At 36.7% G+C, this 24802-nt stretch overlaps 1 protein-coding gene across 3 annotated transcripts; it reads left to right on the top strand.

Moving 5' to 3' along the window:
* The first annotated feature begins 1605 nt into the window (after positions 1 to 1605).
* Positions 1606 to 24312, top strand: LOC141506700 (regucalcin-like). Of its 3 annotated transcripts, none has more exons than XM_074213690.1 (7): positions 1606 to 1897; positions 5639 to 5830; positions 15291 to 15473; positions 18767 to 18982; positions 21464 to 21595; positions 22316 to 22470; positions 23777 to 24312. In XM_074213690.1, exons 2-7 carry the CDS (start codon positions 5668 to 5670, stop codon positions 23825 to 23827), a joined length of 900 nt encoding a protein of 299 aa, XP_074069791.1. In that variant the 5' UTR covers positions 1606 to 1897; positions 5639 to 5667; the 3' UTR covers positions 23828 to 24312. The 3 variants fall into 3 exon arrangements, with proteins under 3 accessions (XP_074069791.1, XP_074069792.1, XP_074069790.1); XM_074213691.1 differs by having other exon boundaries at positions 1624 to 1901; XM_074213689.1 differs by lacking the exon at positions 1606 to 1897 and adding an exon at positions 5243 to 5381.
* The last annotated feature ends 490 nt before the right edge of the window (positions 24313 to 24802 follow it).

The raw sequence follows: 24802 nt of genomic DNA, 5'->3' as shown, positions 1-24802 counted from the left end.
GACTGAACATCAACAACAATCATCAAATGCTCAAATAGTAAAAACAACTTTATTAGATTAGTTCACCAGTGATCTAGCAAGACTTTGAAGGAAAAGAATTCAGAATAGGAGGAAAAGTTGGGAAAAGAGAAGTTAACAGAGTGTCCTAGGAAAAGAGGATGATGGGGTAGATGGCTAATAAGCAACTAGAGATTTCCTTGAGGATACAAAATATACAGGGAAGGAAAGACAGAGGAGGGCTGAAAAAAATGTTTACCTAATTAATGATTAATGAATCCACTAGGTCACAGGTGTCAAATTTGAAGACAGTCAGTCACAATAGGCCCAAAGCACTCCCTAGTGCAGCCTGAACCAGATTAAAATGCAATTGGAAATTGTTTTTTTAAATAAAACACAAATATTAATGTAGTTTTCTAAGTCACTCTGCAGCATGGGAGAGATCCTTATTTACACATTCAATGACTCTTATTTCTCTTTGAGTTTACTAGACTCCTAATACCAGTTATTCACTACTTTCTAATCATAAGAATTTCAGAATAGAGAGAGCAAGATTTTGCTGAATTCTACAAAATTTAAAGGGGCATATAATTCCCAACTCTCCCCAGACAGTATGGATAATTTAGCAACTAACCCTAAATGTGTGAAAACAGTAGATCATCAAGTGCTTTGTCCTGTTTCCTAGAGTATATATCTAATATGAACTATCCTTCCTATTTGACCAAATATCTGTTCTGAATTCTTTGAAGATTATTTTTTGAATTCTTCTCCTTGGTTCGGGTAGTACATTCAAAACAAAACAAAAACGACTATATTCCCTTTCACACATGCCTCAAGGGAATGATTTTTGGAAGCAAAACCTCAGCAATTAGTTGTGTGATGCTGAGCTAATCATTTAAGCTCTTGAAATCTGTTTCCTCATCTGTAAAGTAGGGGCACCTTCTTGAACAAGTTGGCAAATTTAAGGCAGGGGTTCTTTACTTTTTTGTATTATGGCCCTTTTTGACAGTGGTAAAGCCTCAGAATTTTTTAAATGCATAAAGTAAAATTCTTCAGGAACGACTTTATAGAGAAATATTCATTAAAATATTTTTTAAAATAAGTTCACAGTCCCATGTTAAGAACTCTGAAATTCCACTTAAATGAGAATTGTGCATACTAACGTTAAACTCTTTCCCCTCATTCCTCCCCCAACACTTTATAGGCATTCTAACAAGGGTTTTGATTTTAGCAAGAGAGGACAAGTTCAGATCCAATGTGATCTTTTATATTCCCCCGAAAGCTTCACCTCTCAGAACCACTCCAACAGATCCAATATGATCCAATAGATCATCCCCCAAAGGGGAAGAGTTCTCCTCCCTACCCCTGCAACACTAATTCCAGCCTTCACAGCCCAAAGTGTAGTATCTAGGACCCAGAGGCAATTGGTTTCAGGAAATAGACTGGATTGTCCTCTAAGTGTGTGCCAACTCCTTTCCGCCCTCCCCCATGTCTGCCAGCCTATGCCGGCTCAGAGTCAGGGAGAGCAGCTGCTGACTGGTGCCTCTCAGAGCCCAGCTTCTAGAATAGCAGAAGACTCTGGAGACTGCCCAGTGCTCTCCTTTCCCTCCCTAAAGATAGATTGGACTGGCAAGAATTCCTTCTGAGAACTCTGAGGCTCTTCTTCAAAGCTCAGGCTCCACCACTGCTCCTCCCACCCCCAATTAGCCAGTATCTCAATCTGACTGCGTCACCTCCCCAAACCGAACCCAGATTTTTGATCACATGCTCTCTGCCCACTGGAAATCCTCCTGTTTGTGGTGCTGAAGGGGGCAGATTGCATAGCAGTCCCCTGAGACTGAGCTGTCATCAGATTGGTTGGATCAACACTGAAAGGAAATCTCCAAGGCTCTTTTCTCAGGCAGGTACAAGATTTAAGACTTTTCATTGTTCCTATAACCCACTCCTCCTATTCTCCATCTTCAGACTTTCCCCCTGTTTGGCTCCAGGTCCTTGAGGAAAGGGTGATCCTTAGAATGGATCACTTGACCCACTTGTGCAACCCATCTGAAACATAAAACTTACTGCTAGTTTCCCTGACAGCGTGTCCTTGCAGGTTAAGATATTAAAATTGCAAAAGTTGCTCCCAGTGGTGGTGGGGGGGGGGTAGAAAGGCAGAGGTTAAGTTTATGTTCCTGGAAGTTATCTCAAAGAGATAGCTACAAGGCCATTTTGGAGTTACTCTGCTTAAAGGTTAATCTTGTCAAACATTTGCAAGGGAACTGCCTCAGATCTCATTTCACATTCTGTCTCTTGGGGCTTGCTACCTGGATGAGCAACTCCAAGCACCCATCACCAGTTACCTATCCCATGGACAACTGGAACTAGATGTTTCATAGGCATATCAAACTCAATATGATTAAAACAATTCATTATCTTCCCTCTTCTCCAATCTTTCTGACATCACTATTACTATTCAAGTCACCACCATCTTCCCAGTCACCCAGTCTCATAATCCCAAATATCCTCTTTCCCACATATTCTTGCCAATTTTTAACCTTCTGATCATTTCTACTTTATGTTCCCTTTCTTCTGCTCAAGGATCACCACTATTTTAGGGACATCTTTTGTTGTTTCATCATTTCAGTCTTGTCCAACTCTTTGTGACCTCATTTGGGACTTTCCTGGCAAAGATACCAGAGTGATTTGGCCATTTCTTTCTCCAGCTCATTTGACACATGAGGAAATTGAGGTAAATAGGGTGAAGTGCCTTATCTAGGGTCACACAGCTAGAATGATTCTGAGGCCATTTTTGCACCCAGGAAAATGAGGCTTCCTGACTCCTATACGAAGTTCTAGCCTTTTTCACCAGTCTAATAATTAGCAAATCACTTAGTCTCTGTTTGCCTTGATTTCTAAATCTGTAAATCTGAGGTCATTTCTCAGGCTAAACTGCCAAGCATTCAAGTTACTACAGATAGTACAAGTATGAAGAGCTGGTCATGTTGTTAGGGACAGCTGGATGGTTTAATGAATAGAGTACCAACCTTGGAGTCAAGAGGGCTGGAGTTGGAATCTAGCCTCAGATACCTGACACTTACTAGCTATGTGACCTTAAGCAAATCATTTAACTCTGATTGCCTCATATCCAGGGCCATCTCTAGTCTTCCTGATTCTTATGTGGCCATTGGACCCGGTGGATGGTGTGTTAGCACAACACCCCCTCAAACTCAATTCATGTGTTTATCATGGCATCACCTCCTAGATGTCATGGACATCTTCAAGAATGAAGGACAAACATCAATCATCATCATCATCATCATCATCATCATCATCATCATCATCATCATGTTAAAATGCCAGGAAAAAAAACTATTTTATGGAGAGCTCACATAGGGCAAGTGCTTACAAGGGGCTCAGAAGAAGCGATATTGGGGCACCCTGAAGGTCTCTCATAAGAACTTTAAAATTGACAGTGCTGCATGTGAGACAGTGGCACAAGATTGCCCAGCATCAGAGAGGATGCTGTGCTCTGTGAGCAAGGCAAAATTGAAGCAATTCAAATGAAATGTGAGATAGGTAAGTTTAGAGTAACCACCTCAAGTGTTCACATAGATTATCTTGCCCGACCTGTGATAGAGCATTCTGAGCTCATATTGGTCCCATCAGTCACAGTTAAACATGGTGTAACTTGTCTTTAACATAGTGGTATCATTTTGATCTTGAATAACAAAGGACAAAAACCAACCAAACAAACCAGGATAATAATAGCATCTACCTCCCAGAGTAGGTGTAAGCATCAAATGAAATATTTGTAAAGCAGTTAACACAGAGGCCAGTGTATAGTAGACAATACATCAGTGTTAATTATGATGACAATGATCATGATGAATTATTACCTTAGTTCCATTTGCACGGACAGTTACAATAGCCTTCTTATTGGTCTCCCAGGCTCAACTCTCTCTCCACTCCAAGCCAACCTCCCTAGTTGCCAAAGTGATTTTTTTTTTTGTTTTTGCAAAGCAATGGGGCTAAGTGATTTGCCCAAGGTCACACAGCTAGGTAATTATTAATTTTCTGAAACAGGATTTGAACTCAGGTCCTCCTGATTCCAGGGCTAGTGCTCTATCCACTGCACCACCTAACTGCCCCAAAGTGATTTTTAAAAAAAATGGGAGTCTAGTCATGCTTTTCCTTTCCTCCATCTCCCTGCTCTGAACTCTTGTGGTTTCCAGGTACCTTTACAGAATCATATATTAACTTTGTTTGGCATTTAAAGCCCTTCATAACCTGGACCCTTCCCGTTTTTCCACTCTGTTTTTATTTTATTCCTCTCTAGGACTTTACAATCTAATTTCCGCTGGCTTACATGTTGTTCCTTGTACATGACACTCTACCATCTCCATGGATGTTCTTGAAATGCTCTTGCCCCTTCAACTCTGCCTTTTAGTTTCTCTGGCTTCTTTCATCTTATTTCATTCCCACTTTATGTTGGAAGCCTTCCTCTCCTCAGAATACCTTTCATCTACTACAAGCTTGATTTTACCTAATTATTTACATGTTGCCTCTCCCCTTAGAATGTAAACTCTTTAAGGACAGCCCTTAGTATTTGACATATAATAAGAAATTAATAAATGCTGTTGACTGACTGACCTTGGGCTAGTCTATAAATTGAGGGTTTATAGACTAAAGGAATCCTAAAGTTCATTCCAGTCCGAGATCTGTGATCCAATGAGGTAAAAGCAATTAATACTTATTTTTGTTCAATCATTATAGTCATATCCAAATTTTTGTGACTCCTTTTGGGGTTTTCTTGGAAAAGATACTGTGGTTTGACATTTTCTTCTCTAGCTCATTTTACAGATGAGGAAATTGAGGCAAACAGGGTGAAGTGACTTGGTCCGAGTCACACAGTTAGGAAATGTCTGAGGCTGGATTTGAACTCAGGTCTTCTGACTCCATGTACCACCTAATTTCCCTAATCAATACCTTTGCTCCTAAATTAACCTCAAAAGTTGAGAAAGAAATCCTTTCAGAAAGGAGGTTACAAGATTCTGAAAATGGGGGGTAGAACAGAAAGACTAGAAAGAATTAGGTAATCTATACTCTGAGAAGAAAAATAAATAACTGCTTAAAAAAATTGAAAAGATAGCGGTTGGATCTAGAAATAAAGGAAAGAACCAATTAGGGAGCAGTTTGCTTTAAGAGCAGATGATAGGATAAGAGACAAGCTGCCTATTAATCAGCATTTGTAGTTGTACTTCAGTGTCTGGTCTAGAATATAAAAGGGAAGCCCTCAGTCAACTGCAGTCTTTCAAGAGTCTAAATCCCTGAGTTCCTGGGCATGATTTTTTAAAGTTGCAACTTTGCTTTCACTTTTTAAAAAAGCTACTTAAAAATCCCTGGTAAGTTGGCATTCCTTTTCTTCTGGGGCGGGGGGAGATGATAGCTCATATTATGATGAGGACTTTCTCATTGACTCTTGTTTATATACTCAAACTGTAGTCTTCCTGAGTTGGTCATACATGACTTCTTTCTGCAGAGTGCCTCTGCCACCCTGGATATTTGAATTAACTTTTTTTGAATTTAGCTGTGGTTTTTAATGGCAGCTGTTTAAAATCCTGGGTGCCTGGGCATTCATGCTGCCTTTGTCTCTTTGCAGCTTTTAGGGTATCAATCTCTGTCCTGATAATGTCCTCTTTGAAGATTGAGTCCATTGTTCTGGACTACAGTAGGTGTGGAGAATCTCCAGTGTGGGAGGAAAAGTCCAATAGTCTCCTGTATGTGGATATTCCATCCAAGAAGATTTGCCGCTGGGATTCACTCACCAAAAAAGTGGAAGAGGTTTCTGTAGGTGAGGGAATTCTGTATCTATTTTTTAATGAGTTACATCCTGTTTTCATTTGGTTGTTTTTATTTTGAAAGGAGTTGATTTCTTCAGTCAGTTTTTTATCATTCTCCAGCATGGTTCTCATTTCTTTTTTTTTCATTTTTCTTCTTACTCTCTTCTTTGGTTTTCAAAATCCTTTTTTGAACTCTTTTAAGAAGTTTTGGATTTGAGACCAGTTCATAAACACCTTTAAGACTTCACATATTAGGGCAGCTGGGTGGCACAGTGGATAGAGCAACGTTCCTGGAGTCAGGAGTACCTGAGTTCAAATCCGACCTCAGAGGTTTAGTGATTACCTAGCTGTGTGGCCTTGGGCAAGCCACTTAATCCCATTGCCTTGCAAAAAACAAAAACAAAACCTAAAAAAAAAAGACTTCATATGTAGTTAATTTGTCACTTTTTATTGTCCCCATCCAAATAGTAGCTTTCTAAAGTTAATGCTCTTTTTGTTTTTTGGGTTTTTTTACTCATTTTGATAGTTGAATTCTGTTCCTGGGGTACAGGGAGTAAAGTCCCAAGGTTTTTGTGCTGGGGCCAGTACCTGGTCCCTGATTTATCGCTTGCCAAGGTGTTGCTTATGTAGCCAAGCTTTGCTTATGCAGAGTTTTGTTTCCTCCTTTATGCCAAGGCTTTGCCTTTGCAGTGGTTTGTTTCCAACTCAGTCCCATCTCTTAAGCCAGTTGTGCCCAGGGCTTGGACTTCATCGAGATGATTTGCTGAGCCGGAACCTGAGCTGCACTGTGGTTAAGAACTGGAGTCTCTTTATCTAAAAAAAAAAACAAAACAAAAACAAAAACCTATTATAACAACTAACCTTACCTCCTAAAGAGCTCCTGAATGCAATGGTATATCTCTAGACTTTTCCTCCTAATCATGTTGGATCTGATTTATTTTTTAATGGGAGTTAAAAATTAATCTGCTGCTTATGCCGAGAGTCACTATTTTGACCTTTTAGTGAGTTCTGTAGATTATAAATAACTATTATCCCCTATTTTTAGAGGAAAAGATTCAAAGTTTCAAATTTTGAAGTTACTTTATAACCAAAAACTGACTTTTGGCTATATAGCCAAAAAAAATCTTATCTATGTAGTAGGTTTATGGATAGCAATGTATTGATCTCGAAACCTGGTGTAAGGAAAACTCAAGTTCAAATCCTACCTCAGACATTTCCTTGGTTAAATTGATTTAATTATTGTCTGTCTTGGCTTTCTCATATGTCAACTGATCAGCTAGTGATGCAGCAGATAGAGTATGGATCCTGGAGTCAGGAAGACCCTGGATACGTCACTTTATCTTGCTTGCTTCAGTTTCCTCACTTGGAAACTACTCCAGTACCTTTGCCAAGCAAACCCCAAATGGAGGTCCTGAAAAGTCATATTAGACTGAACCATAACAAACTGGGGATAGAAAATAGCACCTAACTCCTAGTGTTTTAAGAATAAAATGAGACAAACATATAAAGCATTTTGCAAATTTCAAAGTTCTATAAAAATGCTAGTTATTATTATTAGTATCAATAATACTGCCTTTATTGGTGTCAAACTCAAACAGGGGCTAAACTCCTGGGAGATGAAATTTTAAAAAATAGCAAAGCTGCCCTGCTTCCCTGTGTCTCCTTCTGAACTTCCTTCTCTTCACTTCTGTGTAATTTGTTCGGATATTATGTATTATGTATTATATATTTTATTTCTTTTCTCCTGTTAACATCACTCATCACTACCTCTCACCTCCTACCAAACTGAGCCCTTCCCTAAGAGTGTACTAGGAGTTAGCTGAACCTCTCCCTGCTTTTTTTTTTGTTGCAAGATTCTCCTTTCTGTGTTTAATCCCTTATAGAGGATACTGAGTGCCTCTGCTCTAGATCTCTTAGTATCTGGAAGAAGCTAAAAGTTAATTGTTTTCTACCTTTCAGGTCAATATTTTACTAGCATTAAGATGCAGAGTTAATTGCGTCCAATTTTAGCCTCAAGGAATTTATAATTCGAGGTGGGGGGAAGGGTGGAACATGGAACATTTACACAAAATCCCTTGTTGAGAGGGTGAGAGGTGTAACCAAAATTATCTTTTATTTAATGTTTTAAGGTATGCTAAGCATTTTATGTTCATAATCTTCCACAATCCTCAAAAATAACCTTCTGAAATGGATGCTTTTATCATCCACATTTTACATATTAAAATCTTAGGCTTGGAAAGGATAAAATGACTTGGCCAAGGTATTTTTTGGGGGCTAACCCAGGTTTTTTGTTTTCCTCCCCTTTTCCTTTCCTGTCTTCATGTAGAATTCTGCAGATGTCACTGATCTCACTTAGTCATTCTCAAAAAGCTTTTCCTAACCTTGCCCTTTTCCTTTAAGAAAAAAATAAGAAATCTGTGTGTGTGGGGGGGTCACTAGTGCAAGTGTGTTTGGTCACTAATGCAATGTAGAGACCCCCAGGAAGACTATGAAAATTGAGGGGAAGGCTAATGGGGTGGTCTAGAAAGTCCTCATGAACAAAGCAACATCTGAGTAGGGTCCTGAAGGAAGAAAAGGGCTACAACCAATAGAAATAAGGAGTGAGAAGGAATTATGGGCAGGAGTAAATAGGAGGGGTAGAGAGGACTGTGTACAAACACAGAGAGCTAATGAAAACTGAGAAAGGACATAACTATGTAGAGCCGATGAAACACTGTAAGATTAGGTGGGAAAGAGTCTCTAACCTACCTGGATTGGAAATGTATTTGACAGGCTGTGGTGAGGACACTGGGAAGTTTATTGAGTCTTTCCCCTGTGCTTTTGAGTTCTTTGTAATTTTTTATGATCCTCCTTCAATGTAACTAAAGGGAAGATTTAAGAAAGATCAGTCTCATCTATTTAAACTGCCAGGCATATAATTTCTTAGCTGTAACTGATGATATCGAGTTCCTTTGATACTTTTAATTTTGATTAAATTTAGTTGTTCGCTTTACATAGAGCTTTGCCAGAACGCATTTATTTGGAGATGGTGAAGGGCATGCCAGTACTACTCCCCTAATCACCACTCTGAAATACAGCAGATAAATGAAAGGGACTGGTGGCAATTGACTTCATGAGTAACATCTTTGAGCCTCAGTTTCTTCATCTGTAAAATGATGGCATTGAACTAGATGACTTTTAAAATCTCTTCTAGAGACCAGATGCATGCTGCTATAATAATCTAGATTAAATTAAATGGGGCTCTTAGGCCCCAGTCTGCTAGTTGAGGATACCTGATCTCAGATTTTTAGAGACTAAGGTTCCTGATAATGAAAGGGGACAATGGATAGACCTGAGTTCAAGTGTGACCTCAAATATTTCTAGGCTACATGAACCTAGGTAAATCACTTAATTTCTGTCTCAGTTTCCTCATCTGTAAAATAGTGATAATAGTAGCCCTAATCTCCCAAGATTATTGTGAGAATCAAATCAGATAATATGGTAAGAGCTTTGCAAACCATTAAGAGCCATACAAATGCTATTTCTTATCATTGATGAATATAGCAAACATTTTACATAGTGCTATAAGGTTTACAAAGCATTTTACTTGGAACTTCCTTCTGAGATCAATAATGCAAGTGCTATTGCTGTTAAGTTATATCTGTCTCTCTGTCTGACCCCATTTGGGATTTTCTTGGCAAAGACTGGAGTGGGTCTCTTGCTCATTTTAAGGATTAGGAATTGAGGCAAATAGGATTAAATGCCTTAACTAGGGTCATACAGCTAGCATCTGGATTTGATTTGAATTCAGGTCATCCTGACTCCAAGCTTAATGCTCTATTTACTTTGCCACCTAGTTACCCATAAAATAAAATGCAAAAAGATAGGGATAATAGCACTTCTTTTTAATTACCTGCTATTATTATTTGCTAGAGAGACTAGATGGTACAGTCCCTCAGCTTCCTCATCTATAAAATGAGCTGCCAAGAAAACCCCAAATGGAGTCACAGAGTCAGACAAAACTCAACAATAGCACTTTGCATTACTTACTTCACAAGGTTGCTATGTAACCTTGTTTGCCTCAGTTTCCTCATCTGTAATGTAAGCTGGAGTAGGAAATGGTAAAACACTTCAGTATCTTCACTAAGAAAACCCCCAGTGAATTCACAGAGAATTGAATGTGACTGAACAACATTATCCCTATTTTATATTTGAGGAAACTGAGGTTCCAGGAGACTAAGTCACTTGTCTGTTCTTGTGGTCACAAAGGCAGTAAGGGACAGAGCTAGAACTCTGACTCTAAAACCATTCAGTGATCTTTCCTCTAGTTCCTGATGCACGAGTAAGCACCAAACAAAGACATTGAAATCTCTCTGAGATCAATGAATGGAAAGGACTTGTCCTCTGAGTAATGGATTTCAATCCAAAAAAAATTAATTAAAAAGGAGTTGACCCTATGAAATCTGCTACTTTTTCCAAAAAACTGAACAGTAACAGCTTGCATTTTTATAGTATCTACTATATTTTAGGAAATATTATTTCATTTTATTCTCACAACAAACCTGGGAGAGAAATACTAATATTTTCACTAATTGTTAAATGATTTGCCTTGATCTGATTCTGGATTTGAAACCAGGCCTAGTATACTTTCTACTATATCAACTAGTTGATTATCATTTTTAAAAAACTTGTTTGACATATTTTCTTAATTTTTAAAAATATTGTTTTCATTTTTTTCTTTATCCATCATTTCTTTTTTTTTAGGCTTTTTTTTTTTGCAAGGCAAATGGGGTTACGTGGCTTGCCCAAGGCCACACAGCTAGGTAATTAAGTGTCTGAGACCGGATTTGAACCCAGGTACTCCTGACTCCAAGGCCGGTGCTTTATCCACTAGGCCACTTAGCCTCCCCTATCCATCATTTCTGAATGTGTCCCTTCTCCTTCCCTCCCAAATGAGCCATCTTTTGTAAGAGAGGCCAAAAAAGGATGTTCAGTCAAACAAACCAACATCTAAACCTTCCTTGTCTAATGGTACTTGGAATACTCAATGCTTATGGTGCCACTCTACTGAAAAGGAGCTGTAATATTAAAGCATAAAACTGAACTATAATTTATTGAATACCTCATATTTTCACCTGAAATTTGAAAATCAAAATTATACCTTATAATGTGTTAATTTTACCAATTTCCTTTAAATTTTGAGGACTAGGTTGGGATTTATGCAGAAGTGTTCACATGTACACTCACATATTTCATTAACTTTGACAAAGTTATCAAGTGTATTTATGGATGCCTATGGAGATACATGTTTGAAAATATATTGAAGAAAAATTATCAATACTCTTCTGCATTTAGGCACGACTAATTGAAATAATTTTATTAATTTCTCAATAATCCAAATTTAAGCATTGTCTGCTTGAGAAAAATGTCCAGACAAATGTCTTCAGATACCTTTTGAAAAAGATATTTTTGTAGTGGTATAGAAATGTTAAATGAGGCAAATTTTATAACATGATAAAACATAGTTGTTTAGTTTAAAGTTTTATTTCATATCTTTCAGGGATGACCCTGGAAAATCATGTCCTTCAAATCATTCAATTATTGACCACATGATACAAGAGCTTTCTCGTGGTAGTCACTGGTGAAGTAATTAAAAAGACTTTTTCCCTCTGATCAATATTCTAATCCTTGCAGGAGAGAGGAGAAAGATGGACAGCTCTTGGATTTCTCTTCAGGGGGGCATCAATTTAGGTTACTTTGACCTTGCTGCATTGTTTTGTAATCGATAAAGATCAGATAATTTTAAAATGCTTTTGTAATATTTGTAAAAGCAGGAAAAGGACCTTAGCATACACACACACACATACACACACACAAACACACACACACACACACAAACACACACACACAAACACCTATCTACATAATATAAAACAAAAACTTTAAACATACAATTTTCTGGAATAGAGGAATTCTTTTAGTAAATCATTCCAAAACAAAACAAAACAAAACAAAAAACTATTTTTTTGTTTGTTTTTTGCAAGGCAATTGGGTTAAGTGACTTGCCCAAGATTGCACAACTAGGTAATTATTAAGTGTTTGAGGACAAATTTGAACTCAGCTCCTCCTGACCTCAAGGCTATCCTCTATGCCACCTAACTGCCCCAAAACTAATTCTTTCCAAAGCAGATTGCTGGACTGGGGCAAAATTTTAAGTGAAGATTGTCATTTACTTCTTTGGGGGGTCCTTTTTCTTTACTAGATAATAGAAATAATAAAATTGACATAGGACTTTGAGGGGGTTCAAAGTATTTTATAAATTTTCTCTCATTTTATCCTCACAACAGTCCTGGGAATCAAATATAACAAGTGGCATTGCCCCTATATTGTAGCAGAAGTTGGAGGCTCAGAGTATGCCCAAAACTAGTAAATGTCAGACATGAGACTAGAACCTCTGACTCTTAAGTCCATCAGTCACTTTCTACTACACCCCTTCCACACTTCTTTTTAGTCTCTGGCTAGAAAAGACTGAAGTATGGATTAAGTATATAAACTTAAGGTCCCTAGGGATATTTGCCTTTTAATCTAAACCCAAAGAATAAAAATTTTAAGAGGGACATTTCAGCTATCAACTTGCCAATGGGAGAGAGTTTGAGATAAGGAAGGGGTCTATGTGGTCCTGAAATTATACAACAGAAGAGTAGACTATTTTCCCTAATCCCTAGAACTCGAACCTGCTTTTTTTATAGATCTCATAGTACAATGAAAAGAGTTGTAGAAAGACCTCTGCAGTCACCTTGTAACTGTCACAAGGTTTGTGACCACAGATAGCTGCCTTCTCTGTATTCATTTTCCTTGTCAGTAAAAGGGAGATAATAGAATTTGGGGATACCTTGTATACATGGAAATTATTGCTATTTCGTATGTTATTTTCAACTTGCTGACATCTGATTAGATTTCCATTTTTGAGTGATACTATTTCTCTTGGTTAGATTATCTTGAATCATGGAGAGAACAGGGAGAACCCCTCCACACACACCCCTCTTCTCCAGCACAGAATCAAATAGCAAAGTTGGACATGTGTGCAAATATTCTAAATCAGGAAGTATGTCTGTGAAAACAAAACATGTTTGTGGTATCTTCTCAGTAGGTTCCATAAAAATGAATGAATGAATAATTTCAGATTTTGACTACCAACTCCTCCACCTATATATATATATATATATATATATATATATATATTATATATATATATATATATATACCTATGTCTATAAATATCATGTGTGTTCATGAATGTGTGTGTGTGTATATATACATATATATATATATATATATACACATACATATTTTTTCTCAAATTCCTTTCTAGTTTCCAATATATCTCCAGTCTTCATTCTTTGCTCCCTCCTTCACCACCCCAATCATCCACCTCTTTCCAGGCCCAGTCGCTCTAGAGCTCCAATCTCAGATTTAGGGAAGAGTTGGTTTTCAATATTGCTTCAGACACGTAACTGGCTATTTAAAAGTAATTCAACTCTTCTGGACCTTGGTTTCCCTATTTGTAAAATGGAAATAATGCCTGTAGCACCTGCAATTGGGAAGATAATATCAATGCTTTAACAATGTTAAAATAAATTTCAAGTACTATGTTTGTCCCTTCATGCCTCTTTTTGAAAGAAATTTTCTCTATGTGTGTGTGTGTGTGTGTGTGTGTGTGTGTGTGTGTGTGTTCATGTACTGGAGGTGGGTGAGATGGCTTTCAGTTTCTTCTGTAAAGAAAAAGAAAAAAGGACAGGAGATGATCTCTAAAGTTCCTTTCAGCTTTAATATTAAAAACAATGCTCTTTTTTTGCATATTCCAAAAGATTTTTCTTTCCCTGCCCCAGTGGCTTTGCTCTTATGAGAGAATTCTCCTCCTCTTTGGTCACAGCTGCCATTGAGTCTCCACAAAGTTTTGTCACTTTGCTCCATAGTCTCATGTTCTATGTTTTCCCATGCTCATGAATGAGATCAAGGAACTCCTTTGAAACCTGTTATTTTTTTCCCTGTTCAGAGGAAATATCACAAGACCACTGTAACTGGTTAAGGAGAAGGCAGGAACCCTAAGGTATTATCCTTAGAGATTAGACAACCCAACAGACACTTCTGAATAATATGACCTTGATTTGAGGCACAGTCTGGTAACTGAAGGACCTTGTTTACTTAAAATGTAGCTTCTTTAATGATATGAATGACAACAAGACTGGGAATACCAGAGTAGGATGAAAAAATATAAATATATATATATATATATATATTTATATGTCTATCTAGGTTTGTATATACACACATATAATCATACATAAAAATATATACACACATATCTATCTATCTATCTAATCTCTATCTCTATCTCTATCTCTGTCTGTCTCTGTCTCTGTCTCTGTCTCTGTCTCTATATCTATATCTATATCTATATCTATATCTATATCTATATCTATATCTATATCTATATCATCTGTATCTATATCTATATCTATCTCATCTATGTCTTTATATGTTTGAGGACCTGAGGGGGCAGACCCTCTCTTGAGGAATCTTAGGTGTAATTAACTTCTGCTGGCTATGATTTCTCTACTATCTTGGCATTATTCCTTTTGACCACTGGAATGTGATCAATCTTATAAATTCCCAAGTCTAATCTACGGTTATAACCATTTGTTACTATTAGGATCCAGCAGATAGAACGCTAGACCTGAAGTTGGGAAGCATTAAAATCTGACATCAGATACTTATGAGCTGCATGGTACAAGTGCAAGCAAACAAGCAATGTTGTCAGTCATTTTGCATTAGGAAATTTCTCAATGTGTACAATAAGGTTGTGGAGCAATCTGTACATATGTGTGTGTTTATCTATATCGATATATAAATATATAGAAGTGTTTTAATATTATTATTTACTTATTTATTGATAATTTTGTTGTTCAAATAAATGCTATTAAGAGTTATCACATTATGATAGATTAAGCACTGGCTTTGTATTTGGAGTCAGATTCTGGCTCTGCTGCTTATTACCTAGATGACTTCAAGCAAGTCATTTAACTTTTCTGGATCTGTTTCATCATCTGGAAAATGAAGGAGTGTGACTAGTTAACCACAAGGTCAAAGTCTAAACCCATGATCCTATAAAATAGATATTCTTTGAGGTTCCTTCCAGCAATAGATCAATGAGCCTTCAAAATTCTTTGCAGTAGAGCTTAAACAAGAACATAGGATTATAGTTTTGGAGCCAGAAGGTCCTTTAGAGGCCTCCTAATCCAATCATCTCATTTTAGATATGAAATACAAGGCCCAGGTAATTAAATAACTTGTTTCAGGTCATATCAGTAATAAGTACATGTGGTAGGATTTGAACCCAGGTCTTTTGTCTCTTGAGCTTATACTGAATGTTGAATATTTTATTCACTTTTACTTTTTTTTTTTTTGATACATGTGTTATTGCCATTACAGATAGTCCCGTCAGCTCTGTGGCCATTCGACAATCTGGTGGATATGTTGCAACAGTAGGCACTCGGTTCTGTGCTTTGAATTGGGAGGAAAAATCATTATCTGACCTATTTTTTGTGGATAAAGATAAGAAAAACAATCGATTCAATGATGGAAAGGTGGATCCAGCTGGGAGATACTTTGCTGGTATGATTTTCAATTTTTGACTTCAGTCTTTCTGTGTTTATGAGGAAAACCTTGATTCCAACATGATGAGAAGAAAGAAAATATTGTACTTTCTGCACTAAAACCTTCCTCAGTTGTGGCATCAAGTCAGGGAAACAGCCCTGGATCTTCAAAAAGGCTCTGTGAGCAGATAGAAACTCTAGGAGGACCTCCAAGCAAGAAGAAAGCTTGCAAGCAGACCTAACCATAGCCTGAGGACTAGTCTAAATCAGTTTGTAAAGGTATATCACCAGGTGATGGATAGAAGGAAAATATCATTATCTATTTGTCTGTCTATGAATCTAAATTTTATATTATTCAGTGATTAATGCTAGATAAGAAAGGGCTATCCCTTTCTTACCTAGAAACTTCAGGAAGATTGTTTGCCAAGGCATGGATGAGTTATGGTCTGTACGGTCTAGAGGATGGAGTGTATGTAGTGGTAGTGGTGGTGGTAGTGGTGGTGATAGTGGTAGCAGTAGTCCTGGTAGTATTAGTAGTAATAGGTAATATAGGTAGGGATGGTGGTAGTAGTGTGAGTAGTAGTAGTAGTAGTAGTAGTAGTAGTAGTAGTAGTAGGTAGTAGGTGATGATGGTAGTGGTGGTGGTGGTGGTGGTAATGATAGTAGTGGAAGTAATGGTAATAGAAATAGTAGTCATGGTGGTGGTGGTGGCGGTGGTAGTGGTAGTATAGTAGTGTTGGTAGTAGTAGTAGTAGTAGTAGTAGTAGTAGTAGTAGTAGTAGTAGTAGTAGTATTCGTATTCTGAGCGAATATTTGCTACCTGTTAGAAAAAAGAAGGGAAAGAATTGTTTTCTCTTTTTCTGTCAATGGCAATACATCCTATTGAACTACAATAGTGTATTGTATTATTTCATATTTTCTTGGCTTATTACCTCTCAGAGAAAAGATATAAAGTCTTGAGAATTCTTGGAGATGATTAAAAGGTCTTTTGGATGCATCTCCATAGGTTATATAAAGGAAAAAAACCATCCTTGGTTGTTAAATATTATGGGAATCTGTTGCCTTTATGCCTTTTAGATAAAGAATATAATCCAATTCAAAGGTTCTGACAGTTCATTGTGATTTATTTTCATGGCTATCAGTTAAATAAAATGACATAAGCATGGAATGGAACCAAAGGCTAATTTTAATGAGTATATTCCTATTTTTAGTGGGGAAATTGGTCATAGATACAAAGACTAGCTTTCTTTTCAGCAGGGCAGCACCAGGCTTAGTAGGAGAGGGTGAGGACCTGGGGCTATGATTTCACTGGCAGAGGGAACTCCCTTCTAGTAAGGAACTCCCTCTACTAGAACAGATTGGCACTTTCTTGACTATTTGTAGTCTTAGAGAGCTTCCTAGGGAGCAGAGAGCTTAGGGAACTTGTTCAGAGTCATGTGGCCAGCATATGCCAAAAGCAGAACTTGGAATTTAGGTCTTCCTGGGTCTAAGACCAGCTTCCTGCCACTTCCTGCCATGTTTGTTTAATAGGAGCCCATAATAAATTCTTGTGGAATGAATGTTGAATATTTTTCAAATGACAGCGCAGGAATTGAAGTTTTAATAAATAAAAAATTATTCATATATATAAGAAACATATATATATATGTATATAAAATATCATATGGTTGCTGTTGTCGTTTGTCCTTCTTTCTTGAAGTGATCTACAACATCAGGAATGTGATGCTATGAGATGCAAGTGAATTGTATTTAAGTGAGGGAGAGCCCATTCTTACCTAGCATTAATCACTGAATAATATAAAATTTAGTTTATAGACAGACAGATAAATAATGATATTTTCCCTCTATCACTTGTACCCCACTAGAAGCCATAATTCTGAGCTCTGTCTTCTTAATGATTATTAGTTTTATTAGTGTTAATAATAGAACTGGAAGTGTTGTGTAGTAGATTGAGGATGAACCATAGTAGCCAAAAGATCTGAATTCAAGTTCTGTCTCTGAAACATGGGTTGGGTGATCAACCTTTCAGTTTCCCAGGCAAACCTCAAGACTATAAATTGTCAGCAATTCCTTCTCTGCATTCAGTAGAGGGTGATTCCACCTCGGAAATTCTCCAAACCAATAAATACATAGCTCTAGACAAAATAATAATAATAATAATAACAATAATAATAATAATAATAATAATACTTAAAATGAGGACCCCCCCCCCCAGATTGGCAACCATTGAGGTTCTACATAATTTAGGCAAGGAACTGAAATCCTATCAAGGAGGAATCTCAATCATTGCACCTTATCTTTTCTCTAGAATAAAAGCAAGTTCTAGGCTTAAGGTGCTACAGGTTCACTCTGTAAAAGCAAAGTAGAAACTGTGTGACTTCAGGACTCTACTTGTTAATAAAAATTAAATATTGAAAAGGTCAGAGATTTGTTCTGGTTAAGTTGTAGTGTAGCATTAGAAATTATCTTCTTCTAGTATTTATATAACACTTTAAGGTTTGCAGTGTGATTTACAAATCACTTAGTCTAAGTGACTTGTCCAGGGTCACACAACTAGACCTCAATTAATTCATACTCTCTATTGTGCCACCTAACTAATTAGGTTAGGTTGTTTAATTGAGAGACACTATGAATCCTTTATAGGGATTGCTTAGGAGGTAATCAAAGTGGTCATAGCCACAGATGGCGTGAAGAGAGGAAATGATAAGGATCTAGACTTTGGGATTTTTTTTTAAATGCATGCAAAACTTTATTTAAAAAAAACAATCATTTAAAGACATTATTAAAGGTTTCTAGTTTTTGAGTTGCTGGTGGGTGGAAGGACCAAGGACTGGGAAAGACAAAGGAAAGTTCTTGGGGAGAGCTCAAAAGATTCCTGCTAAAGACTCAGGAATTTTGTTTGCTGGCATGGCAAAAACCTCCCCCTACTTCTGAAAGATTGCTTGATACTATGGTTTGGACTCAGAAGGTCTGGATTAAAATCCTAGCTCTTGGGATGGCTAGATGGTGAAGTGGATAGAGCACCGGCCCTGAAGTCAGGAGTACCTGAGTTCAAATGTAGCCTCAGTCACTTAATAATTGCCTAGCTGTGTGGCCTTGGGCAAGCCACTTCACCCCATTGCCTTGCAAAAACTAAAAAAAAAAAATCCTAGCTCTTCCACTTCCTAGAAATGTGACCCTGGTCCAATCACTTAAACTCTAGAGGCTTGACTAGGTGAGACTCTCAGGACTCACATAACTATAAATCTGTGAGCCTAGAATGTAATAACCTAGTGATGGAAGATATTACATCATTTCTTGTGATCTTTGCAGGTACCATGGCTGAGGAGACTGCCCCTGCTGTATTGGAGAGACACCAAGGTTCCCTGTATGCTCTCTTTCCCAATGGCACTGTAGAGAAATATTTTGATCGTGTGGACATCTCTAATGGCTTAGATTGGTCCCTGGACCACAAAATCTTTTATTACATCGATAGCCTGGCTTACTCTGTGGATGCCTTTGATTATGATGTACAAACAGGAAAGATCGGTACGGATATTTTTGCCATTGTTTAAGTCACATCTGTGTTATTATTTTCTTCTGCAACTGAGAGTCAGTGTCAACCTTTTTAACCCAGGTGTCAAGGTCAGACTCAATGGATATGATCTTACCAGCTTTCTAATGTTGAGAATACAATAGGACTCAATGGTGATATGAGTCATTATTGTACTGTTTTGGATAGAGGGCAAGTCAACCTATGTCCCTTTTTAAATGGAGCCAGTGGATCTTCTTCATTGTAATGCTGACTTTTGTATGTAATAATGAATTAGTGAAGGACCATGATCATCTTAATACATCTACCACTAGATATTGTTTTTGTTGTAATATTCAACTATAGTTGTGTTTTTAAAAATTAATATAATTGTAATATTTAAAAAATGAAATTGTAGGTAGCAAAATCTAGGTATAGTATAAGTGGTATGGGGAGAGCTTTAAGACTTTCAAAAAGTTTTACAATAAAGTAAAGTCTGGAAAGTCCTGCCAAGGAGGAGAAACTCTGAGCATGGAATGAGGAATGATTTACAAGCCTTTAATATGAGGATCAGCTTAACTAACTGTAGAGAGGTTTATAAATCAAAGGTTCAATATTAGGTCATGAATATATTTGTCTATAATCATTCACAAAAATCATCTACCAAGGCATGAATGGGTTATAATCTGTGCAGATTAAAGGTAGCTCCCATACTGATGAAATTCTTCATCTTCTGAAAGATAGACATGTTTAATATAATTCACCTACATTATGGATATACCAGCTTTATACACCAGGTTTATATTGGACCTGAATCTGCCAAAAATTATATTAAATAAGTCATAAGGAGCTGAATACACTTATCCCTTCTACATCCCAACTTTTCCCATCATAGCTTCCATATATCATGGGTTGACATAAAAAAATAAAATGGGAATTTTGGGGGCAGTTTGCAGAAGCTACAGATAGATAACACATGAAGACCAGAAGACAAAACAAAAAAAAGTTTAGAAACTTAGAAATACATAAAATAGATTTAATATTAATATATTGTATCTTTTAATACTATAATCAGACATCATCTCTGGAATGAAGGAAAGGCCAAAACGTTTTACACAGATTTTCCAGACTGGGGGTGGGGGGAAGAGCCACCATGCCACTAACCAACCCCCACGATGTGGAAGGAATAACTGTGAAGCAAAAGCATCTAAAGTTGGATTGTCATGATGATTTTCATATATTGATTAGCCCCAGACAACCAGTAAGTTTAGTTTTAACAGTCCCTCAAATGATAGGAGAATTAAGTTGAAATACTCTAGTCCTGTGATTTTATTTAAAATAGTGGGGACAAAAATTACTTGGATGAAATTAGTTTTTAAAAACTAACAGCATTAATTTTCTCTCCCTCTCAACTCTCTCCTCTTCCCTTCCCTTTTTTTGAATTAAAAAAAGAAAAAATTATTTCTTTTCAAGGCAATGGGGTTAAATGGCTTGCCTAAGGCCACAGGTAATTATTAAATGTTTGAGGCCAGATTTGAACTCAGGTACTCCTGACTCCAGGGCCAATGCTCTATCCACTGGCCCACCTAGCTGTCCCCAGAATCTCCTAGGTTTTTGCAGAACTAAATTTTGATTCTTTAAGAAATCAGAATTCTCTTTATTATGATGAACTGCATTACAAAATCTGACAGCACAGATGTCTTATTCTAAAAATAAGGCTCTTGATTTATTTTTCTCCTTTTATTTGACATGTCATAATTGATTTTCTTTTCCAAGTTGAATTGAAATTTGATGGTAATCATGTTCTGAGTTCAAGAGGATGCAGTAGCTCTAAAGATCACTTGAGTTCTTGATTCTCTGGCTTAGTTAAATCAACCCATTTTGGCTCTAAAATGCACCCTTCTACACATACACTCATTTACTTATTCAGTAAATATAGCCAGCCTCGTGCACTTGGTCTCTATAAAGCAGAGTACTTTGTCAAAACAACAGTTTTCATATAACATTAATTTTGTAATTTTGTTTTAGTGTGGGCAATATTCAATGCATTTCTAAGCTAGCTAATTAAATATCTATTCTATGAGTAAAAAATCCACAAGAAATGTTCACTGAGATACATAGTATGTATACTATCAGAGTTTGACCACATGAATTCAGACCAATTTTTTAAAATGACTCAGTATTTTAGTAGGAAAATCAATTGTAAGTATTTCATCATTACCATTTTTCTTCTCTTTCAGAAAACTGCCACAAAACAATGAATAAAATAAAAATAAATATACTTGAATCTTTATCTTTTCCTGCTAAAGACAGGATTTTGAAAAAAAATAAATTTTATAGGTTATCCTATTCATTTGTTTCATGGAATTTAAATTCCTTAAGCATCTGGACCACATGACATATGGAAACAATACACAGTTGATAACTGATAAATTTTCGTAATAAACCATGAAAAAATTGTATGATGCTCAGCATTGACCTACCTATTCCTTCCCTAGCCAACCGCAGAAGTGTATACAAGATGGAAAAAGAAGAACACATTCCAGATGGAATGTCTATTGATACTGAAGGAAAGCTCTGGGTGGCTTGTTACAATGGAGGGAGAGTGATCCGGATAGATCCAGAGACAGGTAGATCACCATAAACTTATTTATCTAATGCGAATGTATAGGAATGGGGTAGAGGATTCATTTTATAAGTGGAATAGGAATCTATTATAAAATTATTATTATTATTATCATTATTGATAATATGACTTTCAAAATAATGATTGTAGACTTATTATTAGTTTGGGGTGTTTTTGCAAATGGAGATAGGTGACTTGCCCAAGATCACACAGCTAGGTTATTATTAAGTATCTGAGGTCGGATATGAACTCAGGTTCTCCTGACTTCAGGGCTGGTGCTCTATCCATTGCACTATCTAGCTGCCCCGATCTTAGATTTTTTAGTTGGCAAGTCATGATTCTACTTCCTTGGAATCACATGAATCTACTCTCCTTTCATATATCAACCACCTTAGCTTAGTCCCTCATTACATCTTTCCTGTGATAATAGACTCCAAGTGGTGTCTCCATATCTAGTCTCCTCTCTTCATTATCCACAGAGCTACCCAACTGTTCAATCCAAAGCTTACGTAGAACTCTATCAGTCCCTTACTTAAGAAACTTCTCTGATACCCATTGTCTCTAGAGTGAAATATAGACATCCCATATCTTCTGGTTCCAAATCAAGAAGTTTTAATGCAATGACCATGCCATGGTTATTTCTCTGTGAAGAAGACTGGTCAATTGTCATAACAGTTACATAATCAATAAAACTGAATTTAAAACACAGTCCTTTGCTAACCAGGAAAAAGACTTCAAACAGTAAAGCTGCCCACTGAAAAAACAACTTCTTGCTGTTTTGGAGGGAAGGATTTTTCTGAATTATATGTGACCTCTGCCCGGGATGGCCTGCATCCTGATGAACTTTCAAGACAACCTGAAGCAGGAAGGATTTTCAAGGTGATTTGATTTGATTTTTTATATATTACAAAGGGAAAAAAAATCTTTGCAAATATCAAAATGGCTCATATCCTTTCTTATGTTTCTATATTACAGAATATTCCAAAAGTTTTAGCTTTAATAATGTCTTAAAACTGCACTAAGACTTTTGGTACATTCTGTCTATGTTATTTACCCAAATTCTTAATTTGTTCTTCACTAGAGAACAAATAAAAGACATTGTTATTATTATTATTATTATTATATAAAAATGACTCTAAATTCTCAAAGGTCTTAAAAGCAAAACACTATCTGTAGCAGACTCTACCAAACTAGAAAGACTCTTTGGGTATATTGGACACTAATTTGTCATTCAATAGCTTTAAGCTCCAACTAATTGCCAGGTACAGTACCTTGAATCCTGAGTATGGCACAATGAAGATAGGTTCTGTGGTTAATATTAAATTTATGTAATGAGCTGTTAGTGTGAATGTCTTTAGAATCTGTTCAAACTCTTATAGTGAATTTTCATTTTATCAAAACAAACAATCAACAGAGTCCAAGGAGTGGAATTTTAGAGATTACTGGAACATTAAGAGTTCATCTATCTTCTAGCCTCTTAATCTTGCAGAGGAGGAAGCCGATAAAAGTTAGAAAATCCATAAGGCAAGTCAGCAAGTATTTATTAAACACTTAATTATATTCTAGGTATTGTGCTAAGCAATAAAATAAAATAAAAGCTGAAATAAAAATAAGTCCCTACCAAAGGAGCATACTATCTAATGAGAAAGGTAAAACATAAAAGTAGAGTGGGAAAATAAGACAGAGAAAGTCTGGGAGAGACAGAAATGCATCTTGGAGAGGAAAGAAGACAGAATTGATTTCCTAAAAATGGAGGTTCTGGGAGGGATTAGCCAATAAGAAAGAGGGGTCAAAGAGGCGGGGTATCCTTCTGTATGTGAATCTGGAGTGGGCTTCTAAGGCAAAAAGATTTCTGGGGCATTTCAGATGAGGTCCAGAATGAAGAGCAAATAAATTTCCTTTTGAAAGTCAAGTTAATTACCAATGGGTAGTAGCTAGATTGGTGTAATGTGAATAATGAAGTCAGATTTTACTAGAGATGCCTAATTTAGTAAGTTAATATCTTTCTTTAGAAAAGGAAAAAATAGTTCAGGATAATGTTAGAGTGAAGATTAAGACAAATCCTCATTTCTGTTCAGGATTTATGAAAATTACTTGAAAGACTAAACATGGGTGGGTTTTTCTTTCTCCTTCTACTCCAAAACCTTTTTCTTCCTGCCCAACCACCTTTTTTGCTTTTAAACAGATAACTGGACTGGGTGTAAAAGGAATTGCCCCATCTGCTTTTGCTGGATAAATCTTGAACCCGTACTGGAATAATTTTCCTAGACTTCTCCTTTTTCTGGAATCCTCTGGCAGATTTGGATTCAAATAGAATTTTATCAAGGAGGAAATACCAAAAATGGACTTTTTTTTCCTAAAGATTAAACAATAGCATTTGGATGATTTGATCTTTATTTGGGACAGTGTCTAAGAGTCACATTAGAGTTGATAGTCTTTGAGGCTGGTAATTTTACCCTGCCAAATGAAGAGGCCCAACACCATCTTGTGACATGAATGCTTCATATCTCTTCATGAACAATCATGTGAGGCTTAATCACTTCTGCCAATAGATTGTAAAATCTTCAGTAAAAGTGTGATGAAATCGCCAAAATTTTTTCTTCACCCTTCAATTGACTTGTCTACCTCCCTTGTAATCTCTACTTGAAGAGGTACCATATCTGTTCTTCATTTTGTCCTAAAAAGATCTAGGACATCATCTGTACCCAATAAATATAACTCTATTGCCTGTCTGCTTCATTTTTTATGTTTTAGTTTTAATTATGAACTCTCAGAGTTGCCAAGGATCTGAAACTTGTCTATTACTGGCAAGCAGTCAGCTACTGCTTGAAGATTGTCAGTAATGATGAGACTGTCCCTGCCCTCAAGCATCTTACAGTTTAGCCAGGGGAAATGTGTGCATACATACATGTAAATGTATGTGTATGTTGAATGTGTATAAATGCATGATGTGTGTAACTATATAAATACAGACATAATTCTAGGAGTAACATACAAGCAGCTCTCACCCTTGGAACCAAATAAAATGAGCTGAATCCTTCTACCATACTATGACTTTTCACATATGATAATAGTGGTCATGTCTTCCTTCCTTCCTTCCTTCTAAATCTCCCCCCCACACCATAATCTAAACATATTTATTCTTTATATAATAAGGTTTTAAGGATTCTTCATAAGCATAAATACCTTCCCTGGATACGCCCCTCCTTAC

This window comes from Macrotis lagotis, chromosome 1, assembly GCF_037893015.1.
Source record: "Macrotis lagotis isolate mMagLag1 chromosome 1, bilby.v1.9.chrom.fasta, whole genome shotgun sequence".
Classification (NCBI taxonomy): Eukaryota; Metazoa; Chordata; class Mammalia; order Peramelemorphia; family Peramelidae; genus Macrotis; species Macrotis lagotis.
The sequence above is the reverse complement of the archived record's forward strand: the minus strand, read 5'-3'. Positions and strand labels throughout refer to the sequence as shown.